General features: G+C 43.4%; 1 protein-coding gene across 7 annotated transcripts in view; it reads left to right on the plus strand.

The window, feature by feature from the left end:
* ppp3cca (protein phosphatase 3, catalytic subunit, gamma isozyme, a) overlaps nt 1-25,704 on the plus strand; it is a 72,954-nt gene that overhangs the window by 28,683 nt on the left and 18,567 nt on the right. For all 7 annotated transcript variants that reach the window (XM_024417900.2, XM_024417898.2, XM_024417899.2 and 4 more), the window contains exons 4-6: nt 19,264-19,375; nt 23,754-23,899; nt 25,417-25,556. In XM_024417900.2, the coding sequence (XP_024273668.1) occupies nt 19,264-19,375; nt 23,754-23,899; nt 25,417-25,556 (398 nt within the window). The remainder of the gene's footprint in view (nt 1-19,263; nt 19,376-23,753; nt 23,900-25,416; nt 25,557-25,704) is intronic.

Consider the following 25,704-nt stretch of genomic DNA (forward strand, 5'->3'; position numbering starts at 1 on the left):
GTACTCTAAAACGTTGGACAGGGTTGGCAGGTTTGCCACTGGTGTAGACTAGTATTTTTTTGTGTTTGCTTCTAAGTAGGGTTCATTAGTTGTTTGTGTGCGAGGAGACTGGCTGTGCGTGCATTAAAAGAGAGTCTCACATAGCTAAGTCTGAGGCCCCCTCACAGAACCAGCTGTCTTTGTATAATCAGGCCTCCACCTCTGACAGACCCACAGACTATCCACCCTCAAGACTGCCTGTGTGTCTGGAATCTAGTGCATCAGTGGTGAGAGAGCAAGATGGTGGTGAGTTTTGACCCTAATGAGCTGTTGCACTTCTTAGACAGCCCTGCTGCTGATGGGTCCAAATGGCACTACAGGCCCATTTAGGCTCTGGTCAAAAGTAGTGCACTATATATGGCATCCATGTTGAGTGTAACGCATTACAGTAATCAGATTACTTTAAAACAGTAATAAAACGTGTCACTTTTTAAAATTGGATAATATAATTGGTTACTTTTTCAATTATACTTTCAGAATCATATCTCTGCCTGTGCGTTATATATCCTCAGTGGCCAGTTTTAGGTACACTCATCTAGTACCGGGTTGAACCCCCCCCCTTTGCCTCTGGAACAACCTGAATTATTCTGTGGATTTACACGTTGCTCAGTTGGTATCAAGGGACCTAACATGTGCCAGGAAAACATTACACCACCGCCACCAGCCTGTACCTGTACCAATCATGCTGCTTACACCAAATCCTGACTCTGCCATCAGCATGACATGACCGAAGCCGGGACTCGTCGGACCAGGCAATGTTTTTCCACTCCTCAATTGTCCAGCGTTGGTGATCGCGAGTCCACTGGAGCCGCGTTTTGTTTTTAGCTTATAGAAATGGAACACTGTGTGGTCCAATCTGTTGCAAGGGCCGACGAGTTGTGTGTTCCGAGATGCTGTTCTGCACACCACTGTTGTACTGTGCCGTTACTTGTCCATTTGTGGCCCGCCTGTTAGCTTCTCCTTCATCCTCTCATCATCGAGCTGTTTTCAGCCACAGGACTGCCGCTGACTGGATTTTGTGTTTGTTTGTCGCACCATTGTCGCATAATACCCCATAATGACAAAGCGAAAACAGGTTTATAGACATTTTTGCAAATTTACATAAGTATTCAGACCCTTTTGCTTTGAGACTTGAAATTGAGCCTAGGTGCATCCTGTTTCCAGTGACCTTCCTTGATGTTTCTACAACTTGATTGGAGTCCACCTGTGGTAAATTCAATTGATTGGACAGGATTTGGAAAGACACAACTGTCTTTATAAGGTCCCACAGTTGACAGAGCAAAAACCAAGCCATGAGGTTGAAGGAATTGTCTCTCGAGCTCCGAGACAGGATTGTGTCGAGGCACAGATCTGGGGAAGAGTACCAAAAAAATGTCTGCAGCATTGAAGGTCCCCAAGAACACAGTGGCCTCCATCCTTCTTAAATGGAAGAAGTTTGGAACCACCAAGACTCTTCCTAGAGCTGGCCACCCGGCCAAACTGAGGAATCGGGGGAGAAGGGCCTAAATTCAGGAGGATGACCAAGAACCATATGATCACTCTGACAGAGCTCCAGAGTTCCTCTATGGAGATGGGAGAACCTTCCAGAAGGACAACCAAGCCATCCAGCAATCAGGTCTTTATGGTAGAGTGGCTGACTGAAGCCAATCCTCAGTAAAAGGCACATGAAAGCCTGTTTGGAGTTTGCCAAAAGGCACCTCAAGACTCTGACCATAAGAAACAAGATTCTCTGGTCTGATGAAACCAAGATTGAACTCTTTGGCTTGAATATCAAGCATTATGTCTGGAAGAAACCTGGCACCATCCCTACGTAGAAGCGCGGTGGTGACTGCATCATGCCGTGAGGATGTTTTTCAGCAGCAGGGACTGGGTGTTAGTCAGGATCGAAGCAAAGATGAACGGAGCAAAGTACAGAGATCCTTGATGAAAACCTGCTCCAGAACGCTCAGGACGTCAGACTGGGGTGAAGGTTCACCTTCCAACAGGACAACAACCCTAAGCACACAGCCAAGACAACGCAGGAGTGGCTTCGGGACAAGTCTCTGAATGTCCTTGAGTGGCCCAGCCAGAGCCCAATCAAGCATCCCTGGAGAGACCTGAAAGTAGCAGTGACGCTCCCCATCCAACCTGACAGAGCTTGAGAGGATCTGCAGAGAAGAATGGAAGAACCTCCCCAAATACAGGTGTGCCAAGCTTGTAGCGTCATACCCCAAACGTCTCAAGGCTATAATCGCTGCCAACGGTGCTTCAACAAAGTACTGAGTAAAGGGTCTGAATACTTAAGGAAATGCCATATTTGTCTTCTTTTTAATTAATTAGCAAACATTTCTATAAACTTGTTTTTGCTATGTTATTATGTGGTGTTGTGTGTAGATTAATGAGGGGGGAAAACAATTTAATCAATTTAAGAATAAAGCTGTAACATGTGGAAAAAGGCAAGGGGTCTGAATACTTTCCGAAGGCACTGTATATACAAAGCTCATGCCTTTCAAGCAACTTTTTTCAAATAATCTTTAGTATCATCATGCAGCCTTACAATGTATTAAAAATCAAAACATATAGCCCAATATTTTTGGGGGTATTTTTTGTTGTTGTAGAACAACTAAAGTTACATTAATAACTCTAAATTAAGCATATAGGAGTACATATTTCTTTGTTAGCCGCTCAACACAGAATAGCCGCATGTGCGTACTCCCTCATCGTTTGGAGAAAAATATATATTTAAAGTTTTGTTTAATTGTATTCATACTATAATGCCACAGATAATAAGCAAATATTGTATGCTAAAGCAACTGGTGTAGCACACAGTCATTTGGCATAGCCACATCAGGACCTAACATAAGGACATTTTTTTTCATATCATGTTTCTTTAGACTTGTCTAAAATAAATAATGGATTTATTGTGAAGGTGTAGGCTATATTACATGGATTTATTCGACTTTTTAAAATGGCTTGTAGGCTATTTGTGGAAGCCAGGAGATGCTAAATGTGTTTGTTAATTAACGGTGAATTAACGTGAGACTGACCGTTATTTGCTTGACAATCACCAGCAGACGGAATTTCGTTAAACATCACTTTGTAGAATAACTGCGATTCCATGCTTTCCTCAAGTTGAAAAATATATTTCAATTTCATTCAGTTATATTTTACTATAAGTAATATGACAATTAATCGAACTCATTAATCTGCACAGAAAGTAATTGTGTAACGTAGCACGTTACTTTGAAGTAATGGGTAATATGAAGCTTTAGGAAACTAATTCCAGCACTATAGGGCATAGGGTGCCATTTGGGATGCATGCTTACAGCCCAAGCTTACTATTGAGTGCTGATTTAACATGTTTTGCCGTGACAGATTTGGTTAATGTAGATCAGACCCATTTTTGTATCCCCATATAGCTTTTGTGGCCTCCTGAAATTGGGTCTGCTGAAACTAGAAAAAAATGAGACTGCTGTTGGATTTTTTTTTTTTTAATGGGTTTTCTTTCTGCTGATTTCCTGTGCTCTCTGAATGGTCATCATGGTAACTGCATGATTTAGCATTTCTGTTAGTTTGAAATTAGAGTGTTAAACGAACATTTCTGTCCAGGAGCCGTTGTCATGTCAAGTGGATTAAAGCATTTCCATTATTACGTTGATAGAGGATTTAAATAATGGATTTTGCAGCCACTAATAAGAAGAGCAGAAACGGGTAGACTTGACCCCTAGAGTGGAAACCTGGATCCTCACAGCAGAGTAGTGTTGCACTGTATGCCGAAACGTCTTAACTGTTTTTCATGTTCTAGTATCGAAACAGTTTGGTGCTAGACGTTTTGTTACTTTGATACTTATGCCAAATGTTTCATGTCGTCTACTGATTGAGAGAGGATCAAGTCTGTCTACCATCACAGCCAATCTTCCCTTTTTACAACGCAAGCACTAGGGTTGAATGGCGGGAACGCGGTAACTGAGATTTACTGCCCAAAACCACTCCCTTTTCCCAGGATAAATAACTGCAAGGAACCAATAAATTATAATGTATTATTAATATGAACAGCATGGCGTGAAATGGAACTGTTAAATGATATGAGTTGTCTAAATCTGGCCGTGCTGCTGCTCCAGTTTCAACTGTTCTGCCTGTGATTTATTATTATTTGACCATGCTGGTCATTTATGAACATTTGAACATCTTGGCCATGTTCTGTTATAATCTCCACCCGGCACAGCCAGAAGAGGACTGGCCACCCCACATAGCCTGGTTCCTCTCTAGGTTTCTTCCTAGGTTTTGGCCTTTCTAGGGAGTTTTTCCTAGCCACCGTGCTTCTACACCTGCATTGCTTGCTGTTTGGGGTTTTAGACTGGGTTTCTGTACAGCACTTTGAGATATCAGCTGATGTACGAAGGGCTATATAAATACATTTTGATTTGATTCTCTACGGCCTCAGCATGATGAATCCTCAATGCTCAGGGTGGGGACAGACAGCCCATCTCAGATTGGAGCACAGTTCATAATGTGTCGATCGATCATCTCATCATGGTAACATTTTTTCTTGTGGCAGGTAGTCCTACATTTGTTGCAGCATAGTCTTTAATACACTGCTCAAAAAAATAAAGGGAACACTTAAACAACACAATGTAACTCCAAGTCAATCACACTTCTGTGAAATCAAACTGTCCACTTAGGAAGCAACACTGATTGACAATAAATTTCACATGCTGTTGTGCAAATGGAATAGACAACAGGTGGAAATTATAGGCAATTAGCAAGACACCCCCAATAAAGGAGTGATTCTGCAGGTGGTGACCACAGACCACTTCTCAGTTCCTATGCTTCCTGGCTGATGTTTCGGTCACTTTTGAATGCTGGCGGTGCTTTCACTCTAGTGGTAGCATGAGACAACCCACACAAGTGGCTCAGGTAGTGCAGCTCATCCAGGATGGCACATCAATGCGAGCTGTGGTTTGCTGTGTCTGTCAGCGTAGTGTCCAGAGAATGGAGGCGCTACCAGGAGACAGGCCAGTACATCAGGAGATGTGGGGGAGGCCATAGGAGGGCAACAACACAGCAGCAGGACAGCTACCTCCGCCTTTGTGCAAGGAGGAGCACTGCCAGAGCCCTGCAAAATGACCTCCAGCAGGCCACAAATGTGCATGTGTCTGCTCAAACGGTCAGAAACAGACTCCATGAGGGCCCAACGTCCACAGGTGGGGGTTGTGCTTACAGCCCAACACCGTGCAGAACGTTTGGCATTTGCCAGAGAACACCAAGATTGGCAAATTCGCCACTGGCGCCCTGTGCTCTTCACAGATAAAAGCAGGTTCACACTGAGCACATGTGACAGACGTGACAGTCTGGAGACGCCGTGGAGAACGTTCTGTTGCCTGCAACATCCTCCAGCATGACCGGTTTGGTGGTGGGTCAGTCGTGGGGTGGCATTTCTTTGGGGGGCCGCACAGCCCTCCATGTGCTCGCCAGAGAGAGCCTGACTGCCATTAGGTACCGAGATGAGATCCTCAGACCCCTTGTGAGACCATATGCTGGTGCGGTTGGCCCTGGGTTCCTCCTAATGCAAGACCATGCTAGACCTCGTGGCTGGAGTGTGTCAGCAGTTCCTGCAAGAGGAAGGCATTGATGCTATGGACTGGCCCGCCCGTTCCCCAGACCTGAATCCAATTGAGCACATCTGGGACATCATGTCTTACTCCATCCACCAACGCCACGTTGCACCACAGACTGTCCAGGAGTTGGCGGCTGCTTTAGTCCTGGTCTGGGAGGAGATCCCTCAGGAGACCATCCGCCATCTCATCAGGAGCATGCCCAGGTGTTGTAGGGAGGTCATACAGGCACTTGGAGGCCACACACACTACTGAGCCTCATTTTGACTTGTTTTAAGGACATTACATCAAAGTTGGATCAGCCTGTAGTGTGGTTTTCCACTTTAATTTTCAGTGTGACTCCAAATCCAGACCTCCATGGGTTGGTACATTTTTAATTTCCATTGATAATTTTTGTGTGATTTTGTTGTCAGCACATTCAACTATGTAAAGAAAAATATTTTATAAGAATATTTCATTCATTCAGATCTAGGATGTGTTATTTTAGTGTTCCCTTTTATTTTTTTGAGCAGTGTATAAAGATTGAATATGTGTCTAATTTACCCGTCTCCATCTGGCTTTTGGGGGTCACCTAATTTGTTTATTGTAAAGATTATTTTTAAAGCGTTATTTTAAAACAGCTTATCACTCGAATATCGTTGCTTTAAATCAGTGCACACACGCAATCACTCTTTCACAGTCTTGTGCTCTCATCAATTCCATTCAAATTGCATCAGAAATAGATCATTCTGTTCTAGTTGATATACTGTATAACCCTATATACAGATGTTCCAGCCTACCTCTTCCAGGTAATATATTCAATTTTGTATTAGGCTTATTGTTAGCTAATTAATGATGGGTTATGCATAATAAGCTTCTAACGTATAGCCTCTGTCTCTTGCACAATATGCATGCACATGTGCTCCACAGGCCTCTCTCCTTACACTCTCCTTAGCTCTTGAAGTCCAATCAAATTTTATTGGTCACATACACATGGTTAGCAGATGTTATTACGAGTGTAGCTAAACGCTTATGCTTCTAGATCTGACAGTGCAGCACTATCTAACAAATAACACAACAAAACTAATACACACAATCTAGTAAAGGAATGGGATGAGAATATATAAGTATAAAATATATGGATGAGCAGTGACAGAGTGGCTAAGATGCAATTGACTATAAAGAATAGATGGTGAAGGATACAGTATACATTATATACATATGAGATGAGTAATGCGAGATATGTAAACATTCTTAAAGTGACTAGTGTTCCATTCATTGAAGTGCCCAATGATATCAAGTCTGTAGGTAAGCAGCCACCTCTTTGTGCTATCTGATGGCCTTGGGATAAAAGCTGTTTTTCAATCTATCTCTCCCAGCTTTGCTGCACCTGTACTGACCTCGCCTTCTGGATGGAAGCGGGGTGAACAGGCATTGGCTCGGGTGGTTATTGTCCTTGACAATCTCTTTTGCTTTCCTGTGACATCGGGTGCTGTAGGTGTCATGGAGGGCAGGTAGTTTGCCCCCGGTGATGCAATGTGCAGACCTCACTACCCTCTGGAGAGCCTTGCGGTTGAGGGCGGTGCTGTTGCCGTACCAGGCTGTGATACAGCCCAACAGGATGCTGTCAATTGTGCATCTGTAAAAGTTTGTCAGGGTTTTTGGTGCTGAGCCAAAAGGTTGAAGAGGCGCTGTTGCGCCGCCTTCACCACACGCTGTCTGTGTGCATGGAGCATTTCAGTTTGTCGGTGATATGTACACCGAGGAACTTAAAACTTTCCACTTTCTCCACTGCTGTCAGGTCGATGTGGATAGGGGGTGTGCACCCTGAAGTCCACGATCATCTCTTTTCTTTTGCTGACATTGATTGAGATGTTATTTTCCTGACACCATACTCCGAGGGCCCTCACCTCCTCCCTGTAGGCTGTCTCGTCATTGTTGGTAATTAAGCCTACCACAGGTGTGTCGTCTGCTAACTTGATTATTGAGTTGGAGACGTGCATGGCCACTCAGTCGTGGGTGAACAAGGAGTACAGGAGGGGGCTGAGAACGCACCCTTGCGGGGCCCCAGTGTTGAGGATCAGTGGAGTGGAGATGTTGTTTCCTACCTTCACCACCTGGGGAGGCCTGTCAGGAAGTCCAGGAGCCAATTGCAAAGGGCGGGGTCGAGACCCAGGGTCGAGACCCAGGGTCTCAAGCTTAATGATGAGCTTGGAGGGTGCTATGGTGTTGAATGCTGAGCTGTCAGCATTCTTGCATAGGTATTCCTCTTTTCCAGATGGGATTGTGCAGTGTGATGACAATTGCATTGTATGTGGACCTATTGGGGCAGTAAGCAAATTAAAGTGGGTCTAGGGTGACTGGTAAGGTGGAGGTGATATGATCCTTGACTAGTCTCTCAAAGCACTTCATGATGACAGAGGTTAGTGCTATGGGGCGATAGCCATTTAGTTCAGTTACCTTTGCTTTTTTGGGAACAGGAACAATGGTGCCCATCTTGAAGCATGTGGGGACAGCAGACTGGGATAGAGATTGATTGAATATGTCCGTGAACACACTAGCCAGCTGGTCTGCGCATTCTCTGAGGACGCGGCTAGGGATGCCGTCTGGGCTGGCAGACTTGCAATGGTTAAGACGTTTAAATGTTTTACTCACATTGGCCACGAAGAAGGAGCGCCCACAGTCTTTGGTAGCAGGCCGCGTCAATGGCATTGTATTGTCCTCAAAGCGCGCAAAGAAGTTGATTTAATTTGTCTAGAAGCAAGACATTGATGTCCGCAACGGGGCTAGTTTTCTTTTTGTAATCTGATTGTCTGTAGACCCTGCTACATACGTCTCGTGTTTGAGTCGTTGAATTGCGACTGCAATTTGTCTTTATACTGATACTTTGATTGTTTGATTGCCTTACAGATGGAATAACTACACTGTTTGTATTCGGCCATATTTCCAGTTGCCTTGCCATGATTAAATGCTGTAGCATGTGCTTTCAGTTTTGCGCGAATGAACACGTGATGGAGAAAGGCAAAAGCAGTTATAATTTCAGACCCATAACCATTCAATCTTCGTGAGAAGGGAAAGACTTCTGCATCTGATTCTAGTCCTATAATAATTAAGGATGTCATTAGAATGATGAAGATCAGGACAACAAAACTTATTTCATTTAACTGTTGAAAGAGAGGAAGGAATTAAGCAACAATCTAGAGCAAAAGAGCCTACTAGGCTAAGAACATTAGGGGAAATATTATTAAAACCTTTTTTTATCTGATTTAACATTTTATTTAACTAGGCAAGTCAGTTAAGAACAAATTCTTATTTGCACTGACGGCAAAACCCAGAAAACGGTGGGCCAATTGTGCACCGCCCTATGGGACTCCCAATCACGGCTGGTTGTGATACAGCCTGGAATTGAACCAGGGTCTGTTGTAGTAGTGTTGCCTCTATCACTGAGATGCAGTGCCTTAGACCGGTGCGCCACTCGGTTACTCAGCCTACTAAATAGACAAATAGGCCCTTTTCAATCAAATTCATTGGCCTATACCTTTGAAGGCCATGTGCTGCACCAGAATCCCATTTTCTCTCCTTGCTTTAGAATGGTTTGAACAATGTGCGTAATTCCAGTCCATATAATGCAGTATAATACAGTTCACGCTCAAAATGTTAGCCTACTACAGCTAGTATAATCCATTTACCCAAGAGAGTATACAGTCGTGGCCAAAAGTTTTGAGAATGACACAAATATACATTTCCACAAAGTTTGATGCTTCAGTGTCTTTAGATATTTTTTGTCAGATGTTACTATGGAATACTGAAGTATAATTACAAGCATTTCATAAGTGTCAAAGGCTTTTATTGACAATTTACATGAAGTTGATGCAAAGAGTCAATATTTGCAGTGTTGACCCTTCTTTTTCAAGACCTCTGCAATCCGCCCTGGCATGCTGTCAATTAACTTCTGGGCCACATGATTGATGGCAGCCCATTCGTGCATAATCCATGCTTGGAGTTTGTCAGAATTTGTGGAGTTTTGTTTGTCCACCCGCCTCTTGAGGATTGACAACAAGTTCTCAATGTGATTAAGGTCTGGGGAGTTTTCTGGCCATGGACCCAAAATATCGATGTTTTGTTCCACAAGCCACTTAGTTATCACTTTTGCATTATGGCAAGGTGCTCCATCATGCTGGAGAAGGCATTGTTCATCACCAAACTGTTCCTGGATGGTTGGGAGAAGTTGCTCTCAGAGGATGTGTTGGTACCATTCTTTATTCATGGCTGTATTCTTAGACAAAATTGTGAGTGAGCCCAGTCCCTTGGCTGAGAAGCAACCCCACACATGAATGTTATCAGGATGCTTTACTGTTGGCATGACACAGGACTGATGCTAGTGCTCACCTTGTCTTCTCTGGACAAGCTTTTTTCCTGATGCCCCAAACAATCGGAAAGGGGATTCATCAGAGAAAATGTCTTTACCCCAGTCCTCAGCAGTCCAATCCCTGTGCCTTTTGCAGAATATCAGTCTGTCCCTGATGTTTTTCCTGGAGAGAAGTGGCTTCTTTGCTCCCCTTCTTGACACCAGGCCATCCTCCAAAAGTCTTCACCTCACTTTGCGTGCAGATGCAGTCACACCTGCCTGCTGCCATTCCTGAGCAAGCTCTGTACTGGTGGTGCCCCGATCCCGCAGCTGAAATAACTTTTGGAAACGGTCCTGGTGCTTGCTTGACTTTCTTGGGTGCCCTGAAGCCTTCTTCACAACAATTGAACCGCTCTCCTTGAAGTTCTTGATGATCCGATAAATGGTTGATTTATGTGCAATCTTACTGGCAGCAATATCCTTGCCTGTGAAGCCCTTTTTGTGCAAAGCAATGATGACGGCACGTGTTTCCTTGCAGGTAACCGTGGTTGACAGAGGAAGAACAATGATTCCCAGCACCACCCTCCTTTTGAAGCTTCCAGTCTGTTATTCAAACTCATTCAGCACGACAGAGTGATCTCCAGCCTTGTTCTCATCAACACTCACACCTGTGTTAATGAGAGAATCACTGACATGATGTCAGCTGGTCCTTTTTGTGGCAGGGCTGAAATGCAGTGGAAATGTTTTTTGGGGGATTCAGTTGATATGCATGGCAGAGGGACTTTGTAATTAATTGCAATTCATCTGATCACTTTTCATAACATTCTGGAGTATCTGCAAATTGCCATCATACAAACTGAGGCAGCAGACTTTGTGAAAATTAATATCTGTGTCATTCCCAAAACCTTTGTCCACAACTGTATATCTAGCTACATCTATGGACTTTTATGTTTTTCTGTTGTGTGTAATGTGAAATAGCCTATATCACACACTACTGCTCAAAAGTTTTAAATACCTACTTATTCAAGGGTTTTTCTTTATTTTTGACAATTTTCTACATTGTCCGAAGAATAGTGAAGACATGAACTATGAAATAACACTCATGGAATCATGTAGTAACCGAAAAAGTGTTAAACAAACAAATCTATTTTATATTTGAGATTCTTCAAATAGCCACCCTTTGCACAGCTTTGCACATGCTTGGCATTCTCTCAACCAGCTTCATCTGGAATGCTTTTCCAACAGGAGTTCCCACCAGTGCTGAGCACTGCTTTTCCTTCACTTTGCGGTCTGACTCATCCCAAATCATCTCCACTTGGTTGAGGCTGGGGGATTGTGGAGGCCAGGTCATCTGATGCAGCACTCCATCATTCTCCATCTTGGTAAAATAGCCCTTACACAGCCAGTTTCATCATAGCACTTGATGGTTATTGCGACTGCACTTCAAGAAACGTTCAAAGTTCTTCAAGTGTTCCGTATTGACTGACCTTCGTATCTTAAAGTAATGATGGACTGTTGTTTCTCTTTGCTTATTTGAGCCGTTCTTGCCATAATATGGACTTGGTATTTTACCAAATAGTTCAACCTTCTATATACCCCCACCTTGTCACAACACAACTGATTGGCTCAAATGCATTAAGAAGGAAAGAAATTACACAAATAAAAATTTAAGAAAGCACACCTTTCGAATTGAAATGCATTACAGGTTACTACCTCATGAAGCTGGTTGAGAGAATGCCATGCTGTCATCAAGGCAAAGGGTGGCTATTTGAAGAATCCCAAATATAATATATATTTTGAATTGTTTAACACTTTTTTGGTTACTGCATAATTCCATATGTGTTCACTTTTATTCTACTATGCAGAAAATAGTAAAAATAAAGATATTACATGTATTTTAATATAGGGCTCATGAAATGTATTTATTGTATGGCTCATCAGGCTCAGTTAACATCAGGCATGCATTTTCTATCAAAGCTCTAATCAAATCCAGACAGGCCTATTTATATGCTTTAGAATGACACTTCGGGTTTTGGCAGGAATAGAGGTTTACCCGGGAGAAAAGTGATTTATTGTCAGGATGGAACATTTGTAAAATACCGGGAAAGTATTCAATCCTAGCGAGTGCACTGTGCCTGCTCCTCTTGGTCGTTGCTAGCTCTAGCCTGTCCTGATGAACCACTACACTCCCTGGGAGTCTGGGCTGATTCACATTCAACACTTATTCAAGTGTGTTAACTGCAGCATAATGTAACTCTGTGTTTATTTTTTTATTTTTTTAAATTACGGAATTACTGTTCGCACAAGCATATCCATTACAGGCTAGAACACTTAATGCAAGAAGATACAGGTAGCATCCAGCTTTGTAGGCTAACTTTCCTTGCTTGCATACAGCTGAACCTAACATCAATTCACTACCCTAGTATCAGCAAAATATTGCCGATTTTTAAAGATGATTGTCACCCAAAACTTTTCATTCACTTAGTCTCCCCCGCCTCCCGTCTCTACCTTTTCAAGGTGATCTTTGTGCGAGCCTCGAACTGACTGCATGTGTGAATGCATGTGTGAATGAGACACTTTCATAAAATAAGAGATTGCTTCTTCTATGCAAATATTGTCGATCAGTACAATAAATAAGTCCCAAATGGAAAGGAAACTTGTGTTTCATCTATAGCCCATGAAATCAGCCAAAACGAGGTCAATAACTCACTACATGTACTCACACCTGTATTGTGAATAGGCCTAGGCTGGCCTACTGCTTGATTTACTGAGTTTATCATTAGAGATGTACTATTCAAATAAGTGATTACTATTATGTAGTTAGATTGGTAAATAACAGTCATATTGATTATACATTTCAAATGTAATGATATTCAACTCAAAAGATCTATCTGGCTCAAGCACTATTCTGTAACTTTGTCTAATAAGCCTGCTTTTTTTGGTTTTGAGTATTGTAATGGTATCGAGTATCGTGACACTAAACCTGGTATCGAATACAAAATTCTGCAGAGTTTGACTAGTCCTCAGGGTGCAGAACTGGGCTGGCTGAGTTATGACCTGTGGGTGTTGAATGGAAGAGTCGATGGGGCTATAGGGCTGAGGGGGGTTGAATGGAAGAGTCAACAGGGCCATAGGGCCTGGACGGCTAACTGGGCTAAGCATCGACCTGCTTTGTCTGTGGTTCTGGGGGGCTTTTGATGGGAGGCGGTAGGTGAAATGTCACAGATGAAAAGGTGTCGGTGAAAGAGCATAGGGAATGACGTGTGACTCCTGGGCCATTGATCAGCTATTCTAGATGAAATGTTCTCTTCCCCTCTTAACCAGACAGGACTCACAGGAAATAGGTAGGCTAATGTCCATCAATGACTCCTCTGGAAGCACAATGGAGTTATGTGCCTGTAAAATCAAGGCTCATTTCACTCACCAAAAAGTTTTTGAAACGCTTATTTTGTAGTCAAGCCTGCGTTGTTTGGCGTTCACTTGATTTTCACTTTACTCCCAGGAAAGCAGTGTGAGGCCCTATTAAAATCTATTTTATTTTGCCGACTTCGTTCTGTTTTTTCCAAATTTCCAAAATCACACTTTAATAGAAAAACAACAAAAGTGGATGTTCAAGTCCACAACAATGCTTAAACCACATCAGGAGACTACTTTTGAGGTCTGTGAAAAATCAGACATTTTTTTATTTTAGGTGTTGTTAACCTTTAATGCAACTGCGCACCAGCCAAAGACTGTTTGGTTAGCAGTGTTTCTGTAGCGCTTGTGATTGCAGAGTTTGCAAAACAAATGGCCACTGGATTGATGCAAATAATCATGATATCATTCTGCCAGGTAGGCATAGACTACTTTGTAGTTATCATTTAATTGAGCATGTTTTTGGGAACCTTTTACCAGAAGACGGTTGTCATTAAATTAGCATCATCGCTATAGGCTACACAAAGTAGTAGACAAACAAACTAGGGCATTCCTGTGCTGTTGCCTCTTCACAAAGTTGAAGTAAAATATGATGTATTTTGTTCATGTCTTATGATAAACTTGGGAAAATGTGTTAATTAAAATTCATTTTTGATGTCTTGATTCTGTCCACATTCTCTGCGACACAGATTTTCTAGGGCCCTAACAGTGGCAAGTGTTACTTAGTTGGCTATCCTGGTTGAAATGACAAGAATGAAATGACTCCATGTGCTTTCTGTTACACATCAAATATCTGCTAATATGATGACGGACTGTGCTTTAGTCTAGGGGTAAGGAGGAGGGTACTGCCAGTGCCTTACCCTCCTAGAAGGACTGGCAAAGAGAAGCTCTCTTTGATGTGCTGCGTAAATTAAACCAGTGTGTTGACTAGGCCAGTAATGAGATCTACCATTGGACATGGGCCAGAGGTGGACCACATCATAACTCACTGGATTTATGGGTGGATGCGTCCCAAATGGCACCCTTTCCCCCTATGTAGTGCACTACTTTTGACCAGGGCTCATAGGGCTCTGGTCAAAAGTAGTGCACTACATATGGAATAGGGAGACACATGGTGAGCTCTACACGTAATTGCCAGAATAATGGATACTTGAGTAAATAAAGGATACAAAGTATATTGGAAGCAGGTCCTTCCATACAGGTGTGGTTCCTAAGTTAATTAAGCAGTTAAAATCCCATCATGCTTAGTCATTATTTTGGCTACCAGGCTATGCCCCCATCCACAGGGCATGGATGGTCACTGAATGGTTTGATGAGTGTGAAAACGATGGAAAGCGTATGCCATGGCCGTCTGTCACCAGATCTCAACCCAATTAAACACACAGGCGATTCTGGAGCGGCGCCTGAGACATCATTTTCCATCAACCAAACACCAAATGATGGAATTTCTCATGGAAGAATGGTGTCGCACGGAGTTCAAGACACTTGTAGAATCTATGCCAAGGTGCATTGAAGCTGTTCTATCTCGTGGTGCCCCAACGCCCTGTTAAGGCACTTGGTGGTATGTTCTTTATTTTGGCAGTTACTTGTATCTGTACACCCAGATCGATTTTGATTTCGTGGAAATGGGCTCAGAAACCTGTGTTCTAGTTCCATATGAAGGCCAAGAATGGAAAGATTGACCTTATCCTTTCGTAGAAGGTAGGTAGCTTTACCATTTCAGGCCAGACATTTGCTCGGTCTAAATTGAGTATGTGTGAGCCATCCATTTTGATTCTCCTGTTGGCCCACCTTTGCATCACCGCCTCCTCATTCCTTTCTCCTTCTTTGATGCAGGAAAGTGCTCTAACCTATAGACCCCTCCCAGCCTCCAGCCACCACCAGGCAGCACACTGCTGTCTGAAGTGAAGTGTGTGTGTTTCGAGGTGAGGGAGGTAGCAGCCACTTGTGTCTGACACACAACGTGCTGTTCTGCTGCCTTTGTCTGCCTCCCCCGCTCAACGCACGCAGGCAGGAAGGGAGGGAGAGAGAGGGGGGGGGAACTCATTAAATCGCACTTCAGCCTGAGGCACTCCACTCAAAGCCCCTCACTCAGACTAGAGGTCCTTTCACTGACTCTAAACTGCCCCTCTCCTCACCCTGGCTCCCTCCCTGGCTTGAACCTCTCCCCATGGTCAACCAGTCCCCTAGTCAGTTAACTGATGTTTGACATGCCAAAGAATGACAAGGAGTTGGCATGATGATGACACAAACAAACCCAAGTCCCTACCTGCGCTTCTCCGCTTCGGAACATCCTTCCTAGAAACTCCGGAATTATGGGTAGCGCAATGCCCACTTCTCTATTGTGTATTATTTGAATGGACACCTGCTGGCCTTGGTTGCCTTGGCATCCTGTTCTAGGGACTTAATGCAGTGCTCCGGTTGTGTTCCTGCCTGGCTGTATTTTAAAGTAGAGGATGAAGAGTGAGGGGGCTGAGATAGAGGGAGACTGAGAGTGGCAAGCCAAGTGGAGACTAATGAGTGCTGCTACCTTGTTTGTCTGTCGTCTGAGGCTGGAAAGTGGAAGGGGAAGCAATCTCATTTGGATTGTAAATGTAGCCCGCTTTTCATATTGTCGTCACACATTAAATGCGGCCCGAACTCTATTTGGGTACTGCATCAAAGAGTGTCTGAGGATGAATTAAATTTGATTGAATCTGGTGTTTTTTTATCCTCTCTCATTGAAAGCCCTAAACGGGGAGAGAATGACTAGTCTGTTGTTGCTTTTCAGAGGAGACCTGGGCCCGTAGCCACAAATCAGCACAAAAAAGGTCCTTTTGAATCCTGTTAACCTGTTTTGACAAAAAAATCATTTCACCGAGTAGATTTTAGGACGATGTTAAGACACTGCCCAGGCCAACTCTGAGCCAGGACTAAAATCAACTCATAAAGTGTATCTCCGGTGGTAGTCACTGTAGTTTGAGGCAAAGGAAAGATTGTGATGATGCTCATTGGCATTGTTTCAAATTAAATCAAATCAAATCCAATTTTATTTGTCACATACACATGGTTAGCAGATGTTAATGCGAGTGTAGTGAAATGCTTGTGGGTAGCGCAATGGGGAATAACGAATTGTGATGAGGCATCGTCAGCTGGTAACTCTATAGCACGCTTCAGACAACCACAGTAAATGTGACTACATCAAATTTTGCAATGGTTAAAGGTCCAATGCAGTTTTTATCTCAATATCAAATCATTTTTGGGTAACAATTAAGTACCTTACTGTGATTTGTTTTCAATTGAAATGGTAAAAAATAAACAAAAATAGCTTCTTAGCGAAGACCAATTTCTCAAGCAAAAATGTTGTTAGGACTGTCTGGTAGTGGTCAGGGTGGGGAGTGGGAAACTAGCTGTTATTGTTAGAGCGATTTGGAACTCTTTCATATCGGTCTATTACTCATTTTACTGCCTGGTGATGTCACTAGCAGGCCAAAACTCCATCCCACCAAAACAGGCTGCTGTTTCAGGCGGTCTTTTCAAATAAACAGCTCTTACACTAAAAGGGCATTATCATAATTTTCATAATTTCACAGTACTAGTCCAACCTCATAGTGTGAAAATATATTTAAAACACATGAAAATCATGTTTTCGACAGCACTGGCCCTTTAAACATTTGATATAATTTTCACCTGACATAATCACTTTGCCTACTCTTAATAATTGACGAATACAGTATGTTGGAATAACTTTTTGTTTAACCTATTCTGAAGGTTGTTAAAAGCAGAATTTTGACTTTGACTGTTATATCAACACATGAACATCAAGTCACTAGCTGATGTTGCATACAACATTGCATATAATGTGAAAAATCGTTGTTAAAGTGCAAGAGATACTGTTGCATGTAGATCTAGATTATTTATGGCTTGATCTAATATAGATATCAAAACATTATTTTAAAGGCCCAGTGCAGTCAAAAATGTGATTTACCTTTTAGTTTTATATACATTGAGTATACATAACATTAAGAATGAGACAGGCTGACCAGGTGAGTCCAGGTGACAGCTATGATCCCTTATTGATGTCTCTTGTTAAAATAGACTTCAATCAGTGTAGATGAAGGGGAGAAGACAGGTTAATTAAGGATTTTTAAGCCTTGTAAGAATTGAGACATGGATTGTGTGCCATTGAGAGGGTGAATGGGCAAGACAAAATATTGAAGTGCCTTTGAACGGGGTATGGTAGTAGGTGCCAGGTGCACCTGTTTGTGTCAAGATCTGCCAGGCTGCATGTTTTCTCACACTCAACTGTTTTTCATGTGTGTATCAAGAATGGTTCACCACCCAAAGGACATCCAGCCAACTTGACACAACCGTGGGAAGCATTGGAGTCAACATGGACCAGCATCCCTGTGGAATGCTTTCGACACTTTGTAGAGTCCTTGCCTTGATGAATTAAAGGCTCTTCTGAGGGCAAAATGTGCACGACTCAATATTAGGAAGGTGTTCCTAATGTTTGGTGTACTCTGTGTACATTTCCACACTGAGGTTGGAATAATTCAGTGAAACTGTAAAAATTATGATAATGCCGTTTTAGTGTAAGAGCTGTTTGAAAATAACTGAAATTTCAGCCTGTTTTGGTGGGATGGGGTTTTGGTCTGTCTGGCGACATCACCATTCGGTATAAGTTAATATACCAATAACAAAGAGTTTCAAACCTCTGCCAATATCAAAGTTTCCTGGTTACATATCCCTCTCATTTGGCTTGTCCAATTAGGCCCATCACTCAGACCACTCTGAGGTTGACACAGGAGTGAAAAATGAATGATTGTCCATCTTGTCCTGTCAAATGTTTTCGCATACTTGTCTGTCCCTTCCCGATAAAAATCACTTCCGACCCATGCAAACTTTTATACGCAGCCTGGTTGTAGCTAGATACTTTCGAGTCGCGTTGGAGACAGTTTTAGCTAACCCTAACATTTTCCTAACCTTAACCTAATTATCCCAACCTACCACGTTAATTCTCCTAACCTGCTACGAAAAGTCACTTCTTATAGTCAAAACCGAAAGATATTCCCTGAGAAGACTTTGTTTCCACTAATGCGATACAGGCGCTCTGCGTGTGAGTAGCCTAGCAACTGCTCGTTTTGGCTGCTGCTCAGCGCTCACGAGACAGTTGCCTGTACACAACTGATAACAACCAAATGAGAACCCGCAGGAGTCCTCTTCCCGCTTGTAGCAAAATTCTTGCTTAAGAAATTGCTCTTTGCTAAGAAGTTATTTTTAACCATTTTAATCATTTAAAAAATAACACTAAGGCACTAATTATTCTATATTGAGATAAAAATTGGCCCTTTTTAACAACTCCAAAGCAATTGCGTGTGGCACACTGCTCACGAGGTGTCCTAAATACAGTATCTGTCGCCTAGATGGGACTCTTATGACTAAAGAGGCTTAATGTATAGCTTTTATTTTTACCCATAAGGATAGGTGTAAAGTCTTTATTCCTAGCACTTACAACCGATTTCTACTCTTAGGCACTTTGTGGATACGACCCCAGTTTTAATGCGTTGTTTTATTGTTTTTATTTTTGCACTGTACTGTAGACACAGGCCATCTGGTTGGTTGAAGAGGTGTAGGCAAACCTTTTGGCTGGAGCATATCCGTTTTAAACTACCTGTTGCAGTTGACAATTCTCCTCGTCCTTACAATCTGAGGGGCCTGGTCCTGTGGTTCTTCTATCATTTTGTGTTTTTTGACCTTCTCAGCCTCAACAGAATGTAAATCTTTATTTTGTATAGAGATTTGTGATTTATAATTCATGTTGGGCATTCAGGATCTACGTTGGGGTTGTGTGCTTGACTTTCATGCCCTGGTTGCCTTGTGTCCCTCACTCGCTCTCTCCTCTCACAGTGTGTGCTGTACCTCTGGTCACTCAAGATCAATCACCCGACCACACTCTTCCTCCTGCGAGGGAACCACGAGTGCCGGCACCTCACAGAGTACTTCACCTTCAAACAGGAATGTAAGTATACTGTCACTGCAGCATGATATGTCACACCAATGAGGGCAAGTCTAATGTGATGCAACACCATAGGGTACTACTTAGAGATCAAAGGCCCTCTGCAACCTAGAGAAGCAGACTTGGCCCTACTCTGCAAACAGACATGAAGTACATACTTGAAGGGGACATTCTTCCCCCTAGCTCTGTGGCTTATTGATGCTCTTATTATAGCGCAGTATTATTTTTGGCTGGTGAGCTTAGCAACCGGTCAGTGACAGACAAAGAGTCAAACCAAGAGATAAACAGACATTCAGACAGAGAGACGGAGTCATTCACGGAGACAGACAGACACACGCACGCACACAGGCACAAAGAGACAGACAGACCCCTCCCTGCCTGTGCCTGGTGGCTGTCTCCTTGATTGAACAGCCTCCCTCTACTCTGACACATCAGGATCAGGAAGCCTGTCTGCCACAGTTCCCAATAGGAACATCTCATTGTTCAGGTGTTTTTATCCATCGTGCATAGAGACCACGTCTCCTCTTCACGGTGCAGCCAGACGGCGAGCTGCTGAGGCATGGAGAGCAGCCAGCCATGCAGATGACGTTATTCAGACCGTTACACACAATGAAAGAGAGCTGACACACCCACAAGGTGTGTGTTTGTGCACGAGTATGGGTATGTGTGAGTGAACACTTCGCTGTGCATTCAAGTGGCGGCACAGGTGTTAGGCATTAGTATGCAAACCTCATCAAAGAAACAAACCTTGCGTTGGCGGACAGGACAGGAGAGGCAGCAACAACATTGGCAAACAGCATTTGAATGGGAAGAACCTATTGGAAAGAAAGATGTTTCAGTCTAATTAGTTTATAATGAATGCATTCATTAGCATGCATTTAAACTAATTGACAAGCGCTGGGCTGACAGAGGCAGTTAGCCTTAAGCAGCAGATGGCTCCACTGATAAGTGTTGCTCTTTTCTTCAGGATGAAAGTCAACATACTGTAAAAATAGACTGCTCCCCTCCTGCTTTAGATTTAGGTGGTGTTCCAGGTCGTCGTTTAGCAGTCACACTACACAGCCTAAGATTTCTAGATCATGTTAATGTGGTTTCTGGGATGTTTCTCCAGGTGTTGTGAGATCGAATCATCTGAAAAAATATGACCTCGAACACCCCCGGAGAGAGTGGGTGTGCCTGTATGTTTCTCAGGCATTTTGAGAAGCGACAGGTCTAAGACACTGTGCGTGTTCTAAATGGCACCCTAGTCCTTATGTAGTGCACTGCTTCTGACCCGAGCCCTACGGGTGCCATTTGGGACACAGGCTGCGCCTAACCATTGAGCCCAGTCAGTCCGTGTCTGTCTGTCTGTTACTAAAGCCTGGTCTTGTAACGGCAGCACTGGTCCACCCCCATCTGTCAGGACCTTATTATTTCTCCTCTCCGGATGTCCTTCTTACGCAGCCAGGAGTTCATGCAACTGACAGTTTATCTCTGGATCCTTTATGCACCTTGGGGAGCTACATGACTTTTTCACTTGATCGGTTACATCTTCAGCTGTAGATTAAATTAGCTTAGCTATTGTCTAGCCCTAGTATTTCAAAGAGACTTGCTGTTTGACTGTTGTTGTTTTGGTTGGTTCTTCAGCCTTTGGGTTTGTGCAAGGCTATTGCAAGACTGATAAATTAACTTCTGTGTTGCTAGAAAGGCATCTGAACATTTTAACCATATCAGGAAGCATGAGTTCCATACTGACTTCAAACCCTGAAGGCCAAATGAAGGGACTGCGGTGCAGTGCCGTGCTCTCTCCCTTCCCTACCCTTGGAATCGTTTGAATGCTAGCTACTCTCTCTCACCCCAGGGACTCACAGATTATCTTGCTTTCCTTGAGCTCTCAATGAGAATGGCCCTTGTCCAGCACTAAGCATTTTATGCTGAACAAAAATATAAACACAACCTGTAGTGTTCGTTTCATGAGCTGAAATAAAATACATTTTAGATATACACAAAAAGCTTATCTCTCAAATGTTGCGCACAACTTTGTTTACATCCCTGATAGTGAGCATTTCTCCTTTGCCAAGATAATCCATCCACCTGACAGTTGTGGCATATCAAGAAGCTGATTTAAACAGCATGATCATTTCACAGGTGCACCTTGTGCTGGGGACAATAGGCCACTCTAAAATGTGCAGTTTGATCACACAGCACAATGCCACAGATGTCTCAAGTTTTGAGGGAGCATGCAATTGGCATGCTGACTGCAGGAATGTCCACCAAAGATTTTGCTGTGGGTGGAAACAAGTGTTTTAACTCGCCAGTTGTCACATTCGCTGAGGTTTCCGATCTTTGGCAGTTTGACGATAAGGCCTTTTCTCCAGTCTTGTGGCTCCCAGATCTTGCTGAAGAGATCAGTCAGCACCTTGGTAGCTGTGTTGTCATCAGCTTTAAGTAGCTCAGCCTGCTGAGAGAATCCCTGGTGCTTTGCCACTCTTCATAGCCTTGATGGCTGCTTGGACCTCTGCTTCAACTGGTGGGTCGGTGTCTATACCATCAATCTCATCCGAGGGTGGTGGGTCTGCTGGATCATTAGGCTTTGGCCAGTTGAGGACCTCTCCATCTTGCAGTTTGTTCCTCTTTGGTTGTTAACATTTTACCTGGTCTTTGACTGGCATTGTGTGGTTGCTAGCTTGGCCACAGAGATGTCTTGTGATCTTATATACAGTGCTTAGTTCTCCTCTTGCTGTAGCTTGTTCTGCCTTACAGGCCAATTCCTGGACAAAGGCTCTCTTATCCCTTCAAGCACTCATTTTACGTCTTTGTCCATGGTCTTGTATTCTTGCTGTGCTCGCACAATCAGCCTGGGGGATTTTGCGCTCAGCAGTTTTTTGCCCAGCCTTCTCATCTATACGGAATAAAAATATAAACGCAACAATTTCTATGATTTTACTGAGTTACAGTTCATATAAGGAAATCAATCAATCAATTTAAATAAATGCATTAGGTCCTAACTATGGATTTCACACGACTGGGCAGGGGTGTTGCCATGGGTGGGAGCCCGGCACAGCCAACAGAATACATTTTTCTCCACAAAAGGGCTTTATTACAGACAGAAATACTCCTCAGTTTCACCGGCTGTCCGGGTGACTGGTCTCAGACGATCCCGCAGGTGAAGAAAGCCGGATGTGAAGGTCCTGGGCTGGCGTGGTTACACGTGGTCTGCGGTTGTGAGGCGGGTTGGACCAAATTCTCTAAAATGACGTTGGAGGCGACTTTTGGTAAAGAAATGAACATTCAATTCTCTGGCAACCGCTCTTGTGGACATTCCTGCAGTCAGCATGCCAATCTGTGGCATTGTGTTGTGTGACAGAACTGCACATTTTGGAGTGGCCTTTTATTGTCCTTAGCACAAGGTGCAAGGATCATGTTGTTTATTCAGTTTATTGATATGCCACACCTGTCAGGTGGATGGGTTATCTTGTCTTTTGAAGTTTTAAACATGGTGTGGATCACCTAGGAGAAAACGACATCCCCTGCGGAGTAGCTAGTAACTGTGGAGTTAGTGGTTGAAAACATATAGGTTACCAACATATAGGTTACAAAAACAACAGCACCCTCTGAAAACCCAGGCTATAGCTAATTGAGATGATTCCCTAGCAGTTATTTTGGCATGCATGGTTTTTCTGGATCAAAAAGTGGCTTAGGTGGTGAGTGGGGGCAATGGTCAGCCCCAATTATTGAGGCCCCCCATCTTGGCTGTGGAGAGCATTTCTGTGTTTTAAAGCAAACTTTTTGCAATTTTACACATTTTGCCATGGAGCTGAGAGAAACTGTTGCAGTTTTAAAGCTATTTTTTTCTGAAATTCAATGCTTAAACATTATAACAAAATCAATACTCCTGAATTCAGGCTCACTGGTTTGAGTTTGTGTGTCAAGAATGGTCCTCCAGCCAAAGGACATCCAGCCAACTTGACACATTTGTGGAAAGCATTGGAGTCGGGGCCAGCATCCCTGTGGAACGCTTTCGACACCTTAGAGTCCATGCTCGACGAATTGAGGCTGTTCTTAAGGCAAAAAAATCATAATATTAGGAAGGTGTTCCTAATGTTTTGTACACTGTATCTAGGTCCATTATCTTTTCTACGTACATTATATATGATTTTAGTCAAAGTTTACACTGAAATTGTTTTCCAATCCCGAAAATGTATTCAAAAAAATAAAAATATATATTTTTACACTTTCACTTATGCAGAAAAAACCTGGCATGTAGTGAAGCTTAGTTTGACCTTGGTTACAATTGAAGTGGTACTGCCTCATTTAATCAAGAGTTTAGCAAGCGCAAGTAGATGTGCTCTGAAAGCGATAGTGAACCATATCTTATGTGAATCCCCTGTTCCATGTTTAGGTAAGATCAAGTACTCAGAGCGCGTGTACGATGCCTGCATGGAAGCCTTTGACTGCCTGCCGCTCGCTGCTCTCCTCAACCAACAGTTCCTGTGTGTACATGGTGGGCTCTCACCAGAAATCAACTGCCTAGACGACATTAGGAAAGTAAGTCCGTGTTTGACTACAAAATAAGTTTGGATGAATTTAAACTCAGCAAAAAAAGAAACGGCCCTTTTTCAGGACCCTGTCTTTTCAAAGATAATTCGTAAAAATCCAAATAACTTCATAGTTCTTCATTGTAAAGGGTTTAAACACTGTTTCCCATGCTTGTTCAATGAACCATACACCATTAATGAACATGCACATGTGGAACGTCGTTAAGACACTTGCAGCTTACAGACGGTAGGAAATTAAGGTAACCGCTATGAAAACTTAGGACACTGAAGAGGCCTTTCTACTGACTCTGAAAAACGCCAAATGAAAGTTGCTCAGGGTCCCTGTTCATCTGCGTGAACGTGCCTTAGGCATGCTGCAAGGAGGCATGAGGACTGCAGATGTGGCCAGGGCAATACATTGCAATGTCTGTACTGTGAGACGCCTAAGACGGCGCTACAGAGAGACAGGACGGACAGCTGATCATCCTCGTAGTGGCAGGCCACGTGTAACACCTACACAGGATCGGTACATCCAAACATCACACCTGTGGGACAGGTACAGGATGGCAACAACAACTGCCCGAGTTACACCAGGAACGCACAATCCCTCCATCACTGCTCAGACTGTCTGCAATAGGCTGAGAGAGGCTGGACTGAGGGCTTGTAGGCCCTCAAATAAAAGTGCTCTTCGCAGACGAGTCACGGTTTTGTCTCACCAGGCGTGATGGTCAGATTCGTGTTTATTGTCGAAGGAATGAGCGTTACACCATGGCCTGTACTCTAGAGTGGGGTCGATTTGGAGGTGGAGGGTCCGTCATGGTCTAGGGCGGTGTGTCACAGCATCATCGGACTGAGCTTATCATTGCAGGCAATCACAACGCTGTGCGTTACAGGGAAGACATCCTCCTCTCTCATGTGGTACCCTTCCTGCAGGCTCATCCTGACGTGACCCTCCGCCCTTGACAATGCCATACTGCTCTTTCTGTGCGTGATATCCTGCAAGACAGGAATGTCAGTGTTCTGCCATGGCCAGCGAAGAGTCCGGATCTCAATCCCATTGAGCACGTCTGGGACCTGTTGGATCGAAAGGTGAGGGCTAGGGCCATTCCCCCCAGAAATATCCGGGAACTTGCAGGTGCCTTGGTGGAAGAGTGGGGTAACATGTCACAGCAAGAACTGGAAAATTTGGTACAGTCCATGAGGAGGAGATGCACTGCAGTACTTAATACAGCTGGTGGCCACACCAGATACTGACTGTTACTGTTGATTTTTGACCCCCCCCTTTGTTCAGGGACACATTATTCCATGTATGTTAGTCACATGTCTGTGGAACTTGTTCAGTTTATATCTGTTGTTGAATCTTATGTTCATACAAATATTTACACATGTTAAGTTTGCTGAAAATAAACACAGTTGACAGTGAGAGGACGTTTCTTTATTTGCTGAGTTTAGTGGATAAAAAAAAATCTGTGATCAATCAACTTTCTTTGACTCATGGTGCTGTGCGTGTGTGTGCGCGCTCCACAGTTAGACAGGTTTAAGGAGCCTCCAGCATTCGGCCCTATGTGTGACCTGATCTGGGCTGACCCAGGAGAGGACTACGGCAGTGAGAAGACCGCAGAACACTTCAACCACAACTCTGTTCGAGGCTGCTCCTACTTTTTCAGGTATGCTACCTGCTCTATATCAAGGTTCAGCTACATAAGAAACTTATATGGCCAATAATGCTGGCCATAAGTTGAAAATAATACAGTTTGCCACTTGAAGAGCTACTGGTATCCCACCAGGGATAGATCTGTGTTTTAGTTAGTTGAA

Source organism: Oncorhynchus tshawytscha, linkage group LG04 (genome assembly GCF_018296145.1).
Source record: "Oncorhynchus tshawytscha isolate Ot180627B linkage group LG04, Otsh_v2.0, whole genome shotgun sequence".
NCBI lineage: Eukaryota > Metazoa > Chordata > Actinopteri > Salmoniformes > Salmonidae > Oncorhynchus > Oncorhynchus tshawytscha.